This window comes from Styela clava, chromosome 2 (genome assembly GCF_964204865.1).
Source record: "Styela clava chromosome 2, kaStyClav1.hap1.2, whole genome shotgun sequence".
Classification (NCBI taxonomy): Eukaryota; Metazoa; Chordata; class Ascidiacea; order Stolidobranchia; family Styelidae; genus Styela; species Styela clava.
The window spans coordinates 14,181,058-14,201,732 of NC_135251.1; the positions used below are offsets into that span (position 1 = coordinate 14,181,058).

The 20,675-nt window shown below is 35.8% G+C and overlaps 1 protein-coding gene across 3 annotated transcripts; it reads left to right on the top strand.

Annotated features, from left to right (window-relative positions):
- The first annotated feature begins 1,274 nt into the window (after window positions 1–1,274).
- On the top strand, window positions 1,275–20,054 carry LOC120336916 (ATP-binding cassette sub-family C member 4-like). 3 transcript variants are annotated; one of them, XM_039404700.2, is made up of 30 exons: window positions 1,275–1,376; window positions 2,424–2,497; window positions 2,563–2,673; window positions 2,766–2,884; window positions 2,967–3,182; window positions 3,569–3,658; window positions 3,865–4,028; window positions 4,283–4,408; window positions 4,633–4,771; window positions 5,287–5,394; window positions 5,496–5,738; window positions 8,193–8,384; window positions 8,523–8,735; window positions 10,965–11,033; window positions 11,262–11,367; window positions 12,032–12,261; window positions 12,766–12,938; window positions 13,073–13,215; window positions 13,692–13,838; window positions 14,900–14,979; window positions 15,102–15,252; window positions 15,440–15,559; window positions 16,053–16,270; window positions 17,519–17,713; window positions 17,814–17,972; window positions 18,049–18,138; window positions 18,337–18,509; window positions 18,724–18,829; window positions 19,268–19,402; window positions 19,838–20,054. In XM_039404700.2, exons 3-30 carry the CDS (start codon window positions 2,571–2,573, stop codon window positions 19,952–19,954), a joined length of 4,125 nt encoding a protein of 1,374 aa, XP_039260634.2. In that variant the 5' UTR covers window positions 1,275–1,376; window positions 2,424–2,497; window positions 2,563–2,570; the 3' UTR covers window positions 19,955–20,054. The 3 variants fall into 3 exon arrangements, with proteins under 3 accessions (XP_039260634.2, XP_077966324.1, XP_077966323.1); XM_078110197.1 differs by having other exon boundaries at window positions 1,297–1,359; XM_078110198.1 differs by lacking the exons at window positions 18,049–18,138; window positions 18,337–18,509; window positions 18,724–18,829; window positions 19,268–19,402; window positions 19,838–20,054 and having other exon boundaries at window positions 17,881–17,973.
- The last annotated feature ends 621 nt before the right edge of the window (window positions 20,055–20,675 follow it).

Sequence of the window (20,675 nt, forward strand, 5' to 3'; positions counted from 1 at the left end):
TATTATTCAGAGCGAGAGGTAAAATTAGAGCGTCAATTAATAGAAACATGAATATAAATGTTAAACATTATACTTTGTGTAAATTGGATTGATTTGATGAAATTGAATTAGCGCCACCTAATGTGACCAACGTGGCACCATCGCCGAGCGATGAGCGCTGAAGTAGAGATGTACCGATGTATCGGTATCGACAATATCGGCCAATTTTTCGGTATCGTTAGTGCATCGGTATCGGCTAAATGTGGACCGATATTTCCGATATATTTATCTTCTCGACATGATCCAGAATGTTTTAAAAAATAGGTTAGAATATGATCTTGAAATTATTTTTTGCTTAGATAAATCGTGAACTATGAGCCATGCACGTCCCCACCACCCCCGCTAGTAGAAACGGGAATCGAATTCTGACTTGGTTTTAGCCATTTATCAGCCAAACTGGCTCAATCAATTGAGTAATTTCGCTGCAAAATTGTTATGTTGAAATTTTCATTACATGGTATTTATGAAATATTACATGGTAATTATGAAGAAATATATCAATCGAATATTAGTGAATTTTCCGACGTGTAAGATATAAAATACGACGGTATATTGGCACAAAATCTTGCACACGTAACTCAATGTATCAGTTTCATACGATATGTAGGCTAAGCATTTATTTATTTTACCACCAACAGTAGTCAAATCCTATTAGTTTTCTAATTGAACACCAAGATTACTAGCGCCAGTGCCCAATGCATCTGAATCAATTAACGCATTCGGATCCCAAACATCAATTTCCCAATATAGATATATATGTAATCGGCCTTTTACAAATATCGGTATCGGCGTTTCTAGCTGGTATAGGATCGGTATCGGCGAAAGAAGTGGTATCGGTACATCTATAATCTGAAGATGTTAATCTATTGGGAAAGCGAGGGTTTTATTTGGTTAGCGTGCATCAAGATTGCTACATCTTGCATCTCGTTTTAGTATTGCAGTAACGTTTAAACTAATAAAAGCCTAGTAAACGGTCTAAATGAGTTTTCCTCGAATGGTTTCACTATATTGAATATCCAGACTTTATTTTTCATTGGCCATTATAGTCTTATTTCAATGTTTTTCTTTAAAAGTTGCTCTCATTTATGTACTAAATCACTAATAAAAATACAAAAATGACAGATTGCCTCGAGTTACATATCAATAAACAGATTTGTTTATCCGTCTCGAACACTCAACCGATAATTTGTTAACTGGATAACTGCTGGAATGTTGGCCTATCGTGAGCGGTCTCTGATTTGCACTTGTAAGCGACGTCAGCTCTGTAAATGCAGAGTTTTGGATGAGATCGCCCGGAGCAAGTCGATCCGAGATTTTTACGTAAATATGTCTGCAACGTTAGTAATTATTGATAATTATTAAGCCGTAATTATTGAGAAGTGCAAGAACGGAGAGTCGCGTGTTTTATTTCAGAAATAAAATTTTAAATCGGTCATTGATTTACAAAGCTCGACTCTAAAGCTTGGAAATATCTCGACGTGTGCTCGCGTCACTATTCTCATCATACCAGACGGAATACAACACCAGAAACAAAGTATTTATTATTCGTCCATAATTGACTCGCTTGTTAATAGCCTCATTATATCAGACCCTTCTACTAGTACCCGCAGCACAATAAGTTGTAGTATTCGGCATTCCAACGACTCGCAGCTTTGCCTTTGGGTAAGATTTTTCTCCTCTGAGTGAACCCTGGCGCATTGGGGAAATACATTTAAAAACACGCTAACGTTTTGAAAACTGAAATTGGAAAATATATACTATCAAGGACTCAAAACTATTACTTTCGAAGCAAGATTTAATTTTTGTTAATTAGTTCGTTTGATCATTCATTATAGTCATATTCTCTATACCCTGAGATTAAATATAGAAATTTCATGGTGAAAGAGAGTCGACATTGCTGGCTTATGCAATTAAAGACAGTCTAGTGAAGTCCACGTCAGGCCGTGTGATCCACCACTACATTTTATCTTTTTATGTGAAATCATATGAGCAGCAACATTTGTAAAATCTGGGATGTAGCCCACTTGTCTCGAGTTTATATAAGTACTTTGTAACCTAGGTAAAACAGAATTCCTACCTGACAGACAATATGACAAACCTGTCGCCGGTAAACTGTCAGGATACGTTACGCAGCAATTACTATACAAATGGCCTTTAACCGCATTGTTGACTGGATTTCCCCTGAATGCATACTATGAAAGAAGAATTATCAATAAACCGCCGAATGGAGTACTGACACCACAATCGGAATGATAACCCTGCTCAAAGTTTCACACTCAATGACCAAATTCAATATTTTTGTTTGATTAAAAGTTCTTGTCACGAGGTGATGGTATTTGGATATGTTGATATTTCAAAGAGATTTTTATTTTCTTCTTTTTCAGAAACACAAGCAAAAGAAAATGTTGAAGGAAAATCCGATACAGAAAGCTAACATATTCTCTATTATGACTTATTGGTGAGCTTAACAACTTCGATTCACTTCTTTTAACCAACAACTTACAAATAAACAGTACTTTTCAGGTGGTTGAATGACTCATTCGTGCAAGGAAATAAGAAGAAACTTGAGGAAAGCGACCTGTTTGAACTTGAATCATCAAACAAATCGGCTGAACTTTGCGAAAATTTGGAACGGTACTTTTTGTAAATTTTGAAATAATATGACCGTGTCCCATCGCGCCATCTTCCTGTAAGGTGTTGTACCTTTAATTCAACTTTATTTCCAGAAATTGGAAAAGAGAAGTGGAAAAGATCAAGCGGTTCAAAGAAACCGAGTTTGTTCACAGCAATGGCTCATACTTATTGGAAGAGAGTGTTGGTCTCAGGCCTATTTCTTGTCATCGTGGTATATTATGTTATCTTTGAAATTTTTACGTCGTTGTTAGATTTACTGCTTACACTCTCAGTGCTTTATCTTTCTCTTTTAGGATAGTCTTCGTACGGGACTACCATTTCTTATTGCAGGATTGGTCAGCTATTTCGAAAATCAGGATTCAGTTGATGCCTGGCAAGCATATGCCTACGCTGCTGCAATAAGTCTAGTCTCAATAGTCATAGCATTCATGCATCATACACTGTTTTACCAGTTGCAGAGACTTGGATGGCATATTAGAACATCAATTCGCTGTATCATGTATAAGAAGGTATAATTTGTTTTGCAATTTGAAAATTAACACGCCGAAATTTATAAACTGTGCTAGTGTTCACCCTATTTTAATTAAGTTTAGCGCATAGATTCTAAGATCACATATATATCTTCAATAAATGTTTAGGCCAGTTCATAAGTGTCGGTTTTGAGTGCTAAGTGCTGTTTTAAAAAATTGACAAAGCAATAAAGCTCTCATTTTTCGAGTACAGTGCTACACACAACTAGTAGCTTACAGCGCTACATAACTTCAAGGAGTGACACAATAGATTGGAGTGACCATGTACATGCACAAAAAATTATGTAGAATCCATAAAAAACTGACATTTCTCAAGTGCATTGATTCAACCGACTACCGCTTCAATCAAATATTGAATTCTTCAGACCTTGTTACTAAGTCAACAATCATTGAATAAAACAACAACCGGAAAAATAGTCAATCTCAGTTCAAATGATGTCATGCGATTTGAATACGTGAGTGTATTTTGATGAATCTACAAATGCTTTGGTTGAAATTGTATTACGACTTCTTTCATTCATGCGGAGATAAATTGCACCGACAGATAACATTTGAAGATTTAAAAAAAATATTTGCGGAGCAATATAAAGTACAGCCTGGAACTAAGCATTTTAAGAACTTTATTGTAATGAAAATAAGAAAATCGCAAATGTAATTTTAGAGTCCTCAAGCTATCCATTATATTTGGATCGGACCGATGCAATGCATTGTTATTGGAATAATACTTTGGCAGGAAGTTGGGGCAGCAATACTGACCGGAATAGCTCTTCTTGTGTTGACATTCTGCGTTCAGTCATTAATTGGTCGAAGTCTCGGAAAGTTAAGGTAACAACGTAATGGAGGCAGTCGAATATTGTCTAATATTACCACATGCTATTGATAATATCTAGAATATGCATAATGAAATAAATATTTCAAGAATACCTCCGTTTGTGAAATTAAATACTCCAGTGTTATCGATTCGTGCAAATTTCCCTCTTCCATTGTATCATAATATTTTTGCCAACATTTTCGACAGGTTTAATAATTTAGGATAGTTTTTCAAAAATTATAGGTTCAACGTATATATTCGTTTTCAGAAGCGTGATAGCTCATTTAACAGATGATAGAATCCGACTTGTGAGCGAAATAATAACTGGGATGCGTGTTATAAAAATGTACGCCTGGGAAAACCCATTTGCCAAACTCGTTTCTGATGCCAGAAAGTAGGTGATTTATACACAAAGGTAGAAAAAGAATATATAATTTCAAATAATGTTGATTATTTATAAATTTCAGCTATAACATCCAACTTCATCAAATTAAACAATTTTCATCAATAACCCAATCGACAAAATTAAGCAAGAAACTTTCGCCTAACTGCCAATAAATATCTCCTTGCAACTGAAACCGAGAGGTTATTTCATCAAATCATATGTTTTGATTTCAGGAAAGAAGTCAACAAGATCTTCCTATCTTCATTCATAAGGGCTTTCAATATATGTGTTTCACTATGCCAAGATAAAATATTGACGCTTGGAATTTTATTGACATATGTCGAGATGGAAGGAACTTTGACCGCGTCTAAAGTAAGTGTCAGATAGAGCGAGGTATAAATTTAATCATGGGTAAACCAGTACCACTCGAATTGATTAAACTGTAAAATACGTGGGAGCGGTTGATGGTGTACTACTTTGATGTGGGTATAGCAATCTTCCAGCACACAAAAAATTTTGAAGCTCCGTCTCTCATGCATGATAATCAACTTTGCAATGGAAAGCGTTTGCACCCCAATGCAATCGATTCAAAAAACTGCGACTTCTGAATGTTTTTAAAAATTTTCGACAAACATCGGCTATGAGAAAGTCTAAATTTGACTTGTCAATCTGAATCAGCGTTATATATGTCGCTGCTTCAAGGCCTCTCGAGGTCTCTGGCAACTTTGTCACGCAATTAAAGTTAGTTACAGTCTTCTTTTATAATATTTGCTTTTCACGATAATATAAGTTTTTCACGATGTGCTGACAAATAAAAGATGATTGGTTGAAGCCAAAACAAAAAGAGTCTGATGACTAAATACTACAATCATATTTTCGTCATTAAGGTTTTTGCGATTATTGGTATCCTCCGGTTTCAAGGTCACGTTGCGTATAAATTTGGAGTTGGAATTGAACTTTTGTTCGAAACGAAAACATCAATCAAGAGGATAGAGGTAAAATTGCACAGCGACTCTTAGCAGCGAATACACTCTATTTTTCTGGTGGTTTCTAATCACAAATCAACGCTGGAGTTTTTGTAATCTTGTACTTTTAGGATTATCTGATGATGGGCGAAATCAGCAGATCATCCAATCGTCGTAACTCAATTCAACAGTTGGGAAAACACGAAGAAGCGTTAATCGAAATCAAAAACTTTTTTGGAAAGTGGGATGCTTCGATACAAAATAATGCTGAGAATGACAATGCAGAATTACTTCATAATACTCTATCAAATATAACCGTTCGTATAGAAGCTAAACAACTTTTTATGGTCATTGGACAAGTTGCTTCAGGAAAGGTAAATAACAAAAATATTCTTGGAACATAAACTTAAATTTGAATTGTTTTCATCAATTTTAATTGGAAATTATGCTCTGGGGACTATGCCATAAATCTAATACGATTTCGTTTAGCAAAGTTAGTCACCCTTCGTCGATAAGTTTGCATCGGCAAACTATATGATACCTAGTTGAAAAGAATAACAAGTAACACGCCGATCTTATTATCAGCAAGCCATGGCAGTGGTTATGGTGGCAGTGGTTAAATGGGGTTAAAGTCTATGGAATTCCATTTACAATGAGAATGACATAGTGTTTTTCCTAGATTGTTAGTTCAATACTTAAAAGGCATTGTTTAAATAAACATAGTGCTCAAAATTTTAACCAAAACGCCTCTATTGTTAACCAAATAAAACTGTTAACAGGATATATAAACCGATAAGGGTGTCCTCGAACATCATTTCCTTGTTTATTTCCGTAACAATTACTAATCAGCTGGCAATAAGTCGCTCAAACGCTACTTTCGCTCAGACAGATATTAAAGCATGATTGTGAACATTGCATCGTTTTCGTAGTTTCGCGTGTTAATTGTCCGTTTTCTGTCGTGTTTTTAAAAATTAGATGTGAATCAAATAACTTAATTCTCACCTCTAGTTGCAATATTCGAAAATTAGTCCTGAAAAATCTGCAATAGACTAGATGGTAATCAGTTTTTGGACACGTACTGGACCTATGGATCGTTTCAATATTATGTTGTTGTTCTTGTTGGACACGTAGTGGACATAACGATCGTTTTGTTGTTATGTTGTTCTTTGACACATTTTGAAGAAATCGCTGTTCTCTTTGATTACTGGACCAATTGCTTTGAAATTTTCTGTGGTTAAATATAGAATTTTCCTCCAGAAGGCTATTACTTTTTTTTTGCTATTACGTCATCAAAATTATGTAGCTCTACGTGTCCATAGCTCTCTTGTTGTTCTTGTTCTTTGACACGTTTTTGGACACCTAGTGAAAAATTAAAAAGTCGCTTTTCTTTTTGATTACTGAATCAATTGCTCTGAAATTTTCAGTGGTTACAGATAAAATTCTCTAGAAGGCTATTACTTATATTTATTACAAATCTTTCTGTTAGCTCTGTGAGATTTGTTTTTGTTTGCTATGACGTCACCGAACGTTCTGCGGACGCATATCACGTGCCACCGAACTTCGGCGTGAAGGCGGATTCTGATAATCGTTGCTACTCAAAAATTGTAAGTTTTTTGAGGTTACCGGTGATGCTAAAGGTACGGTAAACCGTACTGCACTGCTTCGCTTGGTGTGAATATATTTGTAGACTGTGGTATCTGCTGTTATAATACCGTGATGAATCGAACTAGTTGGTTTTGCAAAGAAGAAGCGTCTGGCTTAGACAGATTAGATTAGATTACAGGTATATTAGTAAGTTAACGTATGTGAATATCTGAGAAGAGATTTTTTTTAAATTTTGTTTCAATAATGGAAAAGGAAATGACACGGATTACTTGGTATTTCAATTCATGTTGCAATTGAATGGAGAAGAATAGATCATTGCCACGGGACGTGTGAAATTGAAAGCAGACAACTCGACTACACACGGACAACTCACCAGAGACAACTCGACTACAGCTAGGCCTGGTGAGTTGTCCGTGTAGTCGAGTTGTCCATCAGCCCTAAACGGCTATGACAGCCACTGTAACGAAAGTTGTACCCCGATTCAGGTGGTATTAAGTTGACGCATGTTATTTAGTACGTTTTTATGTGAAATGTTTGACTGTGGTACCTGATACGGTACATAATTGACTCATTGCACAAGATATTTCAATTGGTATTTCAAAATATTCAAGAAGAATGGATCATTGTCACTGGACCTAAAATATCTATGACAGTCCCTGTACCGTCACGCTACCCCGATACAGGTACTGGTAAGTCACCGCATATGATTTTTGGAGAATTGTCTGCGTGTCCATATATTTGAGCATTGCTCTCTTGTTTTTTTAAATGATGCTTTCGAACATGTAAACCAGTTTGTAAGCGCCAACTCTTCAAAACACTCTCAAAATAAGCGTCATAATATTTGCCATAGTATTGGGAGAATTTTCTGGGGTCAAGGGTTTTGGAAACATCCAACAATCGTCGGTATGGCAATTACAAAAGCGCTCTGCACCAATTGAGAATAATATTAATATTCTGTGAGACTGAATGTGCTCTTGTACCATTAAAAAGATGCGCGTAGAGTAGGCTACCGTCATGAAATTTTGATTCAATCAAGAGCAACAGATTCTCATCTAAAACTCAATATTTCAGTGTCTTATTCGGATCACCAGAATGGTTTTCAAGTTACCGTATATTTTTTCGCTGTGTTCTAAGTGAGGTGGCGATTTATAACTCAAGCTAAGTGGTCGCATTTGCTTGCTTGCTTTTTGTTGTTTACTTCTTTATTGTTATCCACATCACAGTCATCATTTTTAAACGCAATACTGGGAGAGTTACCACCTACTAAAGGAAAAGTGAAAGTACTAGGCAAGTCAGTGTACGTTGGACAAGTTCCCTGGATATTTTCAGGCACCATCAGAGAAAACATATTATTCGGACAACCCTATGATTCTATTTGGTACAGTAAAGTGATAGGAGCTTGCTGTTTGAATAAGGTGAGTATGCCTTAATACAACAAACATCCTTGAAATTTGTCGACACAATTTTTTTTTCTGGAAATCAGATTTGTTCTTGATATCGACTTCGAAGTTTCGGGATGTGAAGCTCAGCTATATTATTATTTTATTTATCAGGACTTGTCTTCACTGGTTGACGGCGATTTGACTCTTGTTGGCGAGCGCGGTGTTATTCTAAGCGGTGGGCAGAAAGCAAGAGTGAACCTTGCACGCGCAGCTTATAGAAGAGATGCGGATATCTTTTTATTGGACGATCCTCTAAGTTCTGTTGATGTGTCAGTCGCCAGACATATATTTCAATACTGTATTATGGGAATATTAAACAATAAGGTGCGTTTTTTTTTTAAATGAATGTGGCAGAATTTTCATATTTATTTGATATGCTGGATCTCGGCCTCTCGCACGGTTATCAATCCAGATCGGAGGGGCCAATTGCGAAACCTCGTAAATAGCAAGGTTTACGAGCAAGTAACTGAATCTCTCAAAATGCAATAACCAAAGTGAACGAAGTCTCTTACGCGCCATTCATGAAATATATCGTGGACACTCGAAGCATGGTCATTTACATTCTCTGGAAATCTTACGCACCGCCGTCTTTGAACAAAACCGGTATCACTTTGCTTCGCCCGCTGTCTGTAGCTTAGTATCAATCAATCAATCAAATCGTTTTTTTTATTAGTCATTCATTCAGGAAAAGCACAACAAAATAAACGAAAGAGGGAGCACGAAATATTAGTACCGAATGGACAGGATAACCACGAAATGACCACTCAGTCTGCGCCTGCCTTAAAATAGCTTAAAAGGTATAGCTACAAAATTTGCACACCGCGAAACGTTTATACGGGAACAGCACCGCCCCAAGATGACGCTGCAAGGCAGTCGGAAGCTTTTTATGGGTTATGGAGTATGATCGTAATTTCAGCAGGCACAAGTGGGCCGCATGAAACACTTCAGTGGGCCGGACCCGGACCGCAATTTGTCCACCCCTGGCTTATTTCACTTGATATCCCTGACCCACTAGAAAAAACGCACCGCGCTTGTAACGAAGAAGAAGAGCGCTATAGCATGTTAAGGAAGATTGATAAATCCCAATTTCCTGAGAAAATGTGAGAAATAAAGAACTCAGCGAAAACTTCCGATTTTGCGGGAAAAAAACTCCCGAACTTTACCAATGTTACGTAAATTCCATAAAAGAATTTTTGCGAGAAAGTTGATGGACCGATAACACGTTAACTGCTAACGAACGGCCCGGCAGGTACCGGAAGAACTACCGTAATTAATCGTTCCATAAGATTGGGTGCTGAAATGATGGTAAAGCGAAAGTCCAGCAAGCTGGCAAATAATAATCTCGGACTGGATTTGAATTCATTAGCCCAGCGGTTCACAAAAGTTGTGTTCGTGAGCGCCAAATTTTCAGGGGAAAAAACTCGTTGGAAATGCTGCTTTTAAATCAAACTCCATTTTGTGATCGTTAATGTGTACTTTATGCATTTTATAGTTTGTAAACATGTAGGCTTAAGGAATAAAGACAAAATGTCAACTTTTCTTCCTCAACTCTGCCTGATTTCCCTTCGGAATGCTAAAAAAATCCCTCATGTCCGCTATACTCGCTCCAGCAGATTTGCATCTCGCGAAATTGCAGCGAGTAGTGTATATCTATATTGTTACGTAACAATAGATCAGTGTCCTTCAACCTTTTTAATCGTGGTATACCTTTTTACAAATTTTCAAGAACTTAGTGTACCTTACAAATACCAATGTTTATTTATTAAGGCTTAAAAAAACATTAAATTTTAAGCACATATTGTACTACAATAGCATCATGCAATCTAATGGTCTAATGTCCACAAGTTATGAATTTGACTGACGGCCTAACCCTAAGCGTCAACGGGAATAATGTTCAACGTAGATCAGACGAAGTGCACGCGGCCGAAATCACCAGCCCAGACACGTGACCGCATTAGCTATATAATGTGTGATGTAACAGTGTGCTCGCGTCGATTCCTTGCGTAAATGACATTTCATATTTCATGTGCGCCGAGTTTGCATCGTTGTGTTCGCTTGAATATTTCATAATTTATTATATTAGAGCTTAGAATCCCTGACTTATGCTGTACACTCTTCGTATACCCTTTATCAGTTGTATACTCAACTTATGGTCCGGATACACTTGGATATACCCGGTTGAAAAGCACTGCCTATTGGCAGACACTACATAACAGAAGTTAAACGACATAGAAAGGTGATATAAATTCATTGATTCATATACACAGGATTTAAAATAAGAAACTATAAAACGTTATAATAAATACAATATGTAAAATATCCAATCATATTTTAGTTATGATTCAAACAATTCTCCTAATTTTCGCGGCGTACCCTTTAGGAACCGCTGTATTAGCGAATCATGCAGGGTGATTCACGTGCTCTAGCGCCTAGCGCCATGATACGCCAACACTTTCATTGGGTTATACGTTTTGTTACATATATAATTAATACTATGAAATAATAAAACTATGTTCTGAGGTGGCGAAAAGTTCTATATTCTATTCAATACAGCTTCGAATACTTGTTACACATCAAATGCATTTGCTGAAGAGAGCTGATGGAATAATGGTCCTTTCTAAGGTAATAGTTATTACTTGCATTGATTTTATCCGATCATATTCATAATATTTATATAATATATATGAATATATCAACAAATTCAACCATCTGATATAGAAGTAAAAAAGGATATTCCATAGATGAAAGTTCTACTACATTGTGTTATATATATATTTGAACTATAACTGGAAATAATTTGCAAATGAAGTGCAACAAATACAATGTACATAATATTTTTGCAATTGCCAGGGTAAAGTGTCCCGAAAAGGAAATTACAGCAAACTAGAGTCTGAAGGATTCGATTTTGCCCCACATTTAGCGATGAAAGAGACGACTTATCGGAGCCTGCTAAACGGTGTTTTATATTTTTCTGCTGATTTGTGCTAGTATTCAGCTAAATTGAGAAAACGATAATATCACATTCCGTGATTGATGGGTATTTTCTGAATCTCAGTTTTACCTTATTTTGTTTTTTCCGTGTATCATCTGGTCTAGCACAATGATCAAATTGTCCCCATTATCTAACTGTTAATAATAAGCTTTAAATGTCCATCGCATGTAAAACATCGATTATCATCCGGTGATAAAATAGGTTAAAAATAAATTTGGAATTGTTTCAGGCCTATTGGACACGAAATGTAACTATGCATCGTTTTGTTATCATGTTATGATTATTAGTCTTGTTACCTAGGACAAAATCGCTTTTCTCGCTCACTAACGGATCAATTGCTTTGGAATTTTCAGTGGTTGATGATTTTATAATACGCTAGAACGCTATCGCTTTTATTTGTTCCTTAATTTTTTTGTGAGTAGGCTACTGATATTTCATCTAAAATGCGCTGTATGAGATTTAATTATGAGAACATGTTTAAATGACACCGTGATGACTGTCTTCCACGTTTTTATGACATCGGGACGTCTGATACTGGTAGCCCACTGTGTCATATGTGTACTAGTACTACACCGTTTTGAATTCCGTGTCCATATTTTTGAACATTGCTCTCTTGCTTATCTTACAGATTCTATTGAGAACGTGAACATCGGAGAAGCTATAAAAATGCCTCATGCTCGCGTCAACCGTAACAAGCCATTCAGTTCATTGGGATCTTATAATAGAAATTCCATGGGAGGCTCAGTTCAAACTAAACGGAGAGCTTCCTTAATGATATCCTTCCAACCAAAACAAAATAATTCCAATCAAGATATGCACCGGGATTCAATTATATCGTCCATTGAAATCCCTGACATGGTAATGTAGCATATTGCTATGGTTGTAATAATATAGCAAGCTGAATACGCTACACGAAAAATATATATAAAAAACATGTAATTACCTCCCATTTTATTCAAATAGGAGACATATTATTTTGTAACAAACATTGATGTACAAACATAATCGTTTGCAGTATTTTTGACAACAGATGCTACTGCGCTGGGCATATATATATATATATTATCTTTTCTACTTGCTTGAGGCATAGTGTTCCGTTAATAGCCTGTATTGACATTGTGAATCTGCACAATGTCATTTAATTCTACCATGTGTCAGTAAAACCGGAGAAAGCATGTACTTTTATATTTATGGTTTCTCTCATAATTTCCTATATGAACTTAAGCCTTGCTCTCAAGTACTGATGATAAATTCGCATTTTTTGTGTATGGTGAAAAAATACACCCATATGCTCTAGGGGCTTTAAAATGACGAGGGATATGAAGATGATATCTTTTTAATATATGTGTTTTCATGTTGCAGACTAAATTCCAAGCCATAGAATCCGAAAAAGTGAAGCAAGGGGATGTTGAAGGAAAAGTGTATATTGAATATTTCCGATCCGGAGCAAGTGTAATTTTGATGGCGATTTTCATTCTGGTGGTTTTAGCAGGACATGTCATATATATAATGACCGATTGGTGGCTTTCATATTGGTAATTTACAACTTGAGTTATAAAGACATTAGTTCAGTATACCGACCAATAATGATTCTCGATTTGTAACGCAAAAATTGTCACTTGGGCTAGATTTTTAAAACCTAAACCAGTTTATTATATGATGTTGTCAGGATATCCAAACACAAAGACATCTTCACTCCAGCGACCTCAAACACATCTCAACCAACTACAGCAGCAAATGGAACAAAATTGTCAACCGATAGCACAAAAATAGAAAACTTTGATATTGAGCTTTACAAAAATGTTTACATTGGTAAGTATGTGCATTATATATACAGACAGACAGTTGCCAGAAAATTCGGCGGCTATTACAAGATACAAACTGATCATTGCTTTATATCTGCCTCTATAACCCATGGAGCAAACACTCCGATATCAGTAGTTAATGATAGAGGTATCTCTCATAAAGCTATAACTGTATAATTTCTCAAATTGACTTTGCACTTTGCAGGACCCTATTCATTAACCAGAAATTTTATAGGATTTGAGAATGATCATGATGGATATATGAGATTGATGTCTATGTAATTGAGCGTTGATAACTTTTTGCTCATGGAGTTATTTTGACTGAATCAATAGCCAGTTCGTCTTTGCAATATGAGCGTCAACGTGAGTCCTTCCCAAAGTGTTGGTCCTTCCTAAACGACAATTTCAAATGATCGCAACGAATTTGGGAATAATATATAATTTTGTCTGTAACAAAAACCTTATTTTTATTTCTCAACTCAGGATTTGTTGTTGGAACCGTTTTAATATTGCTGCTACAGATAAATATGCATTTCTATATATGTACGAAGTCTGCATTCAACATGCACAAAAAGATGTTTCAATCACTCCTGATCGCCCCGATCCGTTTCTTCGATATTAATCCTGCAGGTGAGAATAAACATATTCTTATTGCAGACGCTAAGCATTTATAAAGCACAACTGCGAAATCGGAGTTTAGCATGTTTTCTCTAGAGACGGAGTCGTATCCACAAAGTTCCCGGAATCGGTAGTCGGAATGCCAATAGTACCGATACTGGTTTTGTGTGTAGGCAATAAATCAGGGTTTTCCAGACGTCCTGTTCGTCAGTACCGCTTGGACAATTCATATTCACTCGTGTGCCTTCTGAATCTTCTCATAATTTTGGCTACTTTTTTAGTTACTATGGACTTTTTTAGGTAATGCAGTTCTAGTTCTATACGCAGTTCTATATTAATATGTGTATATTTTCAACTAAAATTGAATGCCTGTTAATTTGCCAGTATTATTCAACTTTCTACACTTTAAATATCATTTTGTGTTAACAGTATTAGGTTTTCTTTTGTATAAATCTCTAGATTATGCAATTCAGACAATAAAACACAATTAAACTATTACACAGTTCCTCGAGCCTCAGGAATGCTACATTGGCGTTCCGCTCGTCTAAAAAGGTTGTAAACCACTGCCCTGAAGAGTTCTTAAACTCAGGTCTTCAATGTATTAACACCGAGTGATAAAAACATTTTAAGAGACAGATTAGAATTATGAAAAGATGTGCCTATACTTTATCTTATGTACCCCTGGGGGTACATGTACCCCATTTTGGTGACCCCTGCTATGAAGCACTACATTAGGCGCACCGACATATAAGGAGCACGATCAATTTTTTGAGAGAAAGGGAGATTTAAAGTCCGACTCATGGTCAAAAAAATACGATAATATATACCAGGGGTTGCCAACCTGCTGTCGACCGCGATCGACTAAAATCTTCAACATAACTCGCGATCGATCGGTAATGAGGTCACACACATAAAAAATGGGTGCTGACTATGTCCGATACGTTTTCTATCCAACAGAATTCCGGTTGTGGTATGAAGTTAACACACTTATTAGCATAATTCACGTATTTTACAACTTTATAACAAACTTTTTATTTCAAAATACTGACATATCACGTCTTTCTATCACCCAGGAAGAATTCTTAATCGATTTTCAAAAGACATTGGACTAATTGACGAACGTTTACCAGTCGTTTTCCACGATTTTATCTTTGTAAGTAAGAAATTATATGCTAATGACAAAACTGAATTTAAAAATAATGGAATGATAATTTAGTTGTTGTTTCTATTTATAAACTTTTATGCATCTCAACATAAAATGCTATTTATTTTCAGATGCTATTTCTTCTAGTTAGCGTAGTAGTGATGGTGACGATTATAAACTACTTCGTGATTATTATTGTCATTCCATTGGTAATATATTTTCTATGGCTACGAAGATATTACTTGAAAACATCGAGGGACATTAAAAGATTGGAAGGAATATGTAAATTGTATCATTTTCTTAACAATGTAAAACTTATCCACTGAAAACACTGTATCCTATTTCTCGTATGTCGTGAATTGTATGCAATTTATAATGGACATAGGTAATGTCATATAAGAATTCTTTATCGAGCAATCACTATCCCATTGTAGAAAAATACTAAGCTTTTATATTTTCATATACGAAGGTCAAAGTCCTATATTTAGTCTACTCTCTTCCACTCTACAAGGATTGCCAACAATCCGATCTCATGGCGCTCAAAATCAATTTGAAAACAGATTCAACGAATACCAGGATGTGCACGGAGGTGATAAAATTCTTATTTTTACAATCTTATATGAGCTACATATATTTATATTAAAACGATAAAATCGAATTATGACTATTACGAGTTCCTCCACCATCAAGTACCTGCATCGGAAACATATAACTAGCTGACTAATCCTATAACCGACATGGACTCGGAACCGAACGAGAGGCCGTGGTAGGTCATGGGATTGAGCCGCCTTATCGACTTTCCTCTCCCATGGATGACAATTATATATAACTTATCCTTATTATTCAAATGCGACGTTGCTACATTATTCACATATTGTTCAATCCCTCAATCACATTTAAAGTACTGATACACATAGGCATAACCATAACCTAGGATATGATGACGGAAAATTATTCCTTTCATAACAGTCTAAAACAATTATTAGTTAAATTCTCAACAAAGTAATAGCCAGTAATCAATTCGTTGTGATCGAAAATCCAGATACATTTTGATATCTTAATTTTTTCATTTTCCATTCTAGCCTCGTGGTTTCTATTTCTCGTTTGTTCGAGGTGGTTTGGATTGAGGTTGGATTTAATCACGGCAGTGTTTGTCTCATCTGTGGCATTTATGTGTGTTATCGCTTCTTCAGTATTGGGATTAAATGCAGGACAAGTCGGTCTGATTTTGACATATTCTGTGTCGATGACACACATGTTTCAGTTCGGTGTTCGCCAGAGCGCTGAAGTTGAAAACTTAGTAAGTAGTTCGAGATATCTAAAGCAGGGGTCAGCAACCTTTTGTCGCTCGCTTCCTGGCGGGGCGCACATCTTTTTTAGAGAATTGAAAACCGAACGGATCGCCGATGAATCATAATTTTTCTACACATATAAGAAGTAGAAATTTCAAGCAGAGCGCAAAGACTGCGACAACTCGTGAACTCAACTTCGTCGTCCTACTTCAAAATAGTTTACAAATGACATTTAGTGTGACACTATTTGTTGCATCACGCTCCCGACATAACTAGATGGGAAACATTTTCTAAATGGGACACTGGATGAAGCCAAGGTTCTATTACATTTGAACCCACGTACATTTGAACCCATGGCAATTGCACCTGCATGCTATTGCACATATGGAAATTTGTTTTGTTCTACGGATAGTTGAACCCATACTAACCCTAACCCATGGGTTTTAGCACCCGCATATAGATTGAACCCGCGGATATACACATGGGTTCAAATGTACGTGGGTTCAAATGTACGGTCACCGGAGCCAAGATTAAAATATTTTATAAATGGTAATCACTCTTCTCCGCTTGTTTTTGTAATGTTCATTTTCGAAAATAATTGTTCGCATGCATATATATGTACTTTCAAACATCAATTTGTATTTTTCCGCATAGTTTGTCAAATTTGGATAGAGTTTTCCTTCAAGAAGATACTTTTTATAAAAAATTAACTAGTGAAGTTTCTCTCGAATAGAATACAGATTTATTTCCCCATTGCATTGCACCTCAAATAATTTCTTTCGAATATTTTCTGCGCATTTGAACCCTTTGCGCTTAGAATCAACTTTTCAACGTTTTGTTGCCATTTGTCTAATTATAATTTAATTATTGGCTCAACAAGCGAGTAATTGTGAATTATATTCTTGTTAGGTTAAAATATAATTTAGACTACACGTGTCTCACAGTAAATTCTGTTACGTAAAGAATATAATCCTCAAAACAGCCGTTTTGTTACTATAATTTAGTGAAGCCCTGCGGGCCGGATTATTTCACCTTGTGGGCCGGATCCGGCTCCCGGGCTGTAGGTTGCCGACCCCTGATATTAGGTATAAAAAATCAAAACACACAGTGTTTTAAACAATAGAAAGCTTTTGGCGTTTATGCATACAATATTGTTTATTTACTGTGATATGCGTTTAGATTAGCTACGATTAAAACAGAGAGCAACGTATTTGTTCAAGATATTAAAAACTAATGATTCCATTAACAAATTTCAGATGACATCTGTTGAAAGAATTCTGCAGTATTCCAATATACCTTCTGAGACGGACATCATAATTCCACCCGAAACACATCAGAAAAATTGGCCAATCAGCGGCGCCATACGTTTTGAAAATGTCTCATTTGCTTACCATGAATATGGTCCAACTGTGTTAAAGGACGTTGATTTTGAGATCTATGATAAAGAAAAGGTGTTGTTTTCAAGATTTTTGTTACTTTATGTTCAACTTTGCTTTATATTTTTTGAGTAATATATATATATATATATATCAAATAGAAAAATTTTAACAGGTCGGAGTGGTGGGTAGAACAGGCGCTGGAAAGAGTTCACTTATTTCTGCTCTTCTTCGCCTTGCAGTTATGAGAGACGGCAAAATATACATCGGCGGCGAATGTATCAACACTTTAAAGTTATCTGTTCTGCGTAGTGCAATATGTATAATTCCACAGGTAGAGTTTAGTTGAAGAATCTATGGTAAAAGAATTAATGATTTTTTATATATTCGCTATTATTTTACATTATCAGGATCCCATGCTTTTTTCTGGCAGTTTAAGAAAGAACATAGACCCTTTCAGTCAATATTCCGACAAAGACATTTGGAAAGCTTTAGAACAGGTTCGTACCGTGAAGATTTTTGTAAATGTTAGTATTTACATTCATAATTTTACATAAAGTAATTATTACATAAAGTGTTGCATCTGACTCATTTAATTTGTCTTTTATACCGAAATATTGACTCCACCCGAAATCTCTATTTGGGTAAACCTATTTAATACTATAGTAATTTATCCTTCCTTTTTTTTGAATTTACAGGTACAATTAAAAGACCAAATTGAGTCATTTCCCATGAAATTGATGAAGGAACTCGCCGAGTTTGGATCGAATTTTAGCGCAGGGCAGAGACAGTTGGTTTGTCTCGCTAGAGCGGTTTTAAAGAAAAGTAAAATTTTGGTGATCGACGAAGCCACAGCCAATGTGGACGTGGAGTAGGCTACGTTTAATTTTTGTTTCTATTTGTGTAACATAACGATTTGTCAAAATCAGTAGTGTTTTGAATATTATTAGATTTCACATATTTTCACAATTCATCAGCACTTACTTAATCAGCTATGACATATTTGAACTAGGCATTGTTATTTTAGTGAATTCAGTACCGTAGCAACGACCCCTAGTGCTTCATTGTTTTGCTATTTCTTCCAGAACTGATCGCATGATTCAAGAAACTCTTCGTCAAACATTTAAGCATTGTACAATTATTACTATTGCACACAGAATCAATACAGTGATCGATTCAGATAAGATCTTGGTAAGCTAAATATTAACATATGCAATGGTTTGTTATAGTTGTTGTCCAACGTAGGGTGTACCCCATATATTATTATACGATCCCTTTTCATCTTTATCAATTTCAAACACTAACTGTGGTCGTTATGTTAGAAGGTCCACGATGAGTCATCATTTATCAAAAACAGCAACCTTGCACGTTGAAATAGCAAAAAAAAAATCGACCGCGAGCCTAGCCGGCAAAGAATATATTATCACTCGCTCATGGTGTGATTGGAGTCCCATTATCCGATTGGAATCCTGGTGTTCTGACTCTGGATAGTCCGGCTAAAACAGCTAACAGAGTCTACACATAATAGTATATGAAATCGTAATATATACACATTGCAATGTAAATACGGACACTAAACAAGGTCCGTGACGAAAGGTCTCTCGAATTTCTCTTGACTCATTACTGCAGGTACTCGATCAAGGGCAAGTTCAAGAGTTCGGTGAACCTCACCTACTTCTGAAAAACAAAGATGGACACCTTAGCAACATGCTGCATAGCTGTGGATTTACCCAGTCCCGTATGCTAAGAATTACAGCCAAAGAGGTAAAATGAACTTCAGTATTCGCAATTATAGTAAATATGCAATTTGTTTGAAAGTTAAAATACGGTTCAGAAGTAAATCTTTCTCTAATACGTAGTCAGTGTAGTGCCAAATTAAATATGAGTTAAAAGTGAAAAACATTGTCAAATTTGGTATCATCAAGCAGTTTCTGAATAATCCAAAACAGCCTGCCGTATGTATGGAATAAGATTTAATAATTATGTATAGTCATCTGAAGACATCTTTATTGCAATATCCGCGCGTCTCGTAACATGGAAAATTGTAAAAAAGATGAATTTGATGAGAAAAAAATTACCCTGTTCGAAAAACACGTAATTCGTAATCCCAGGTCATCCCCATATAACATATATTATAAAACTCCATATGAAAAGCTATTAAAAGACGAATTTATAGCTTATTTCTATGATTTCCTACAGGTATATGATAAAAAGCATCGAGTTTCAGGCGACTGTGATTGTCGAAGAGTGCCGGTAGCTACCTGTTCGAACAATCTGCAAGAAGACGGCCAAATTAACACACCAGACACGCCTTAAAAAGAAGCATTTATTTTGAAATCGTTTAGTTTTCTAACCATTATGTTTTGATCTGTATTCGGTGCCAATTGTTTCATAATAAAACAGTTTCAATGTTAAATGACTAGTAACATTTCTACCTTTATTTACAATTAGATTACACAAATTCACACATATCTTTACGGCCAGACAGACGCAATACTGCTTCAGCGGAATAAACTTACATGTCATCCAATTGCTAACCCGAGCGAACAATCCCACCCGGGTCGGTAGATAACCTGCATACCTACGCAGTTTAAGTACAGTATAACCTTTATCATTCGAGTTTTTGTGTCGGAGGCAATAAACTGGCTAGCTACTCCCTTAACTCTTTGAACTCTGAATCCCCAGAACGATGCTACTCTCTCACCCTGATCTCCCACGGCGTCGCATCGATTCGACGCGTTAAAAAATTGTAATATCCCTAATTTTAAATCAAAATAACTTCTAAACCATTAGATATCAGATGGTCTGTAATATATCATATAAAAGCTTATCTAGTCTTTTATTTTTAACTGGCATTATTTTTCACGAGATGTTTTGATGAGATGTGTAAGCCTATTTGTAGCCCCATCCACTATTTATTTGTATTTTGGTAATATTTAATACATTTCTTAGAAATGTATCATCAATATAAGTACAATTTTGAAAAGTATACAAAATTACCTTTCGGAGAATATACGTATGACTTTCTTAACATACG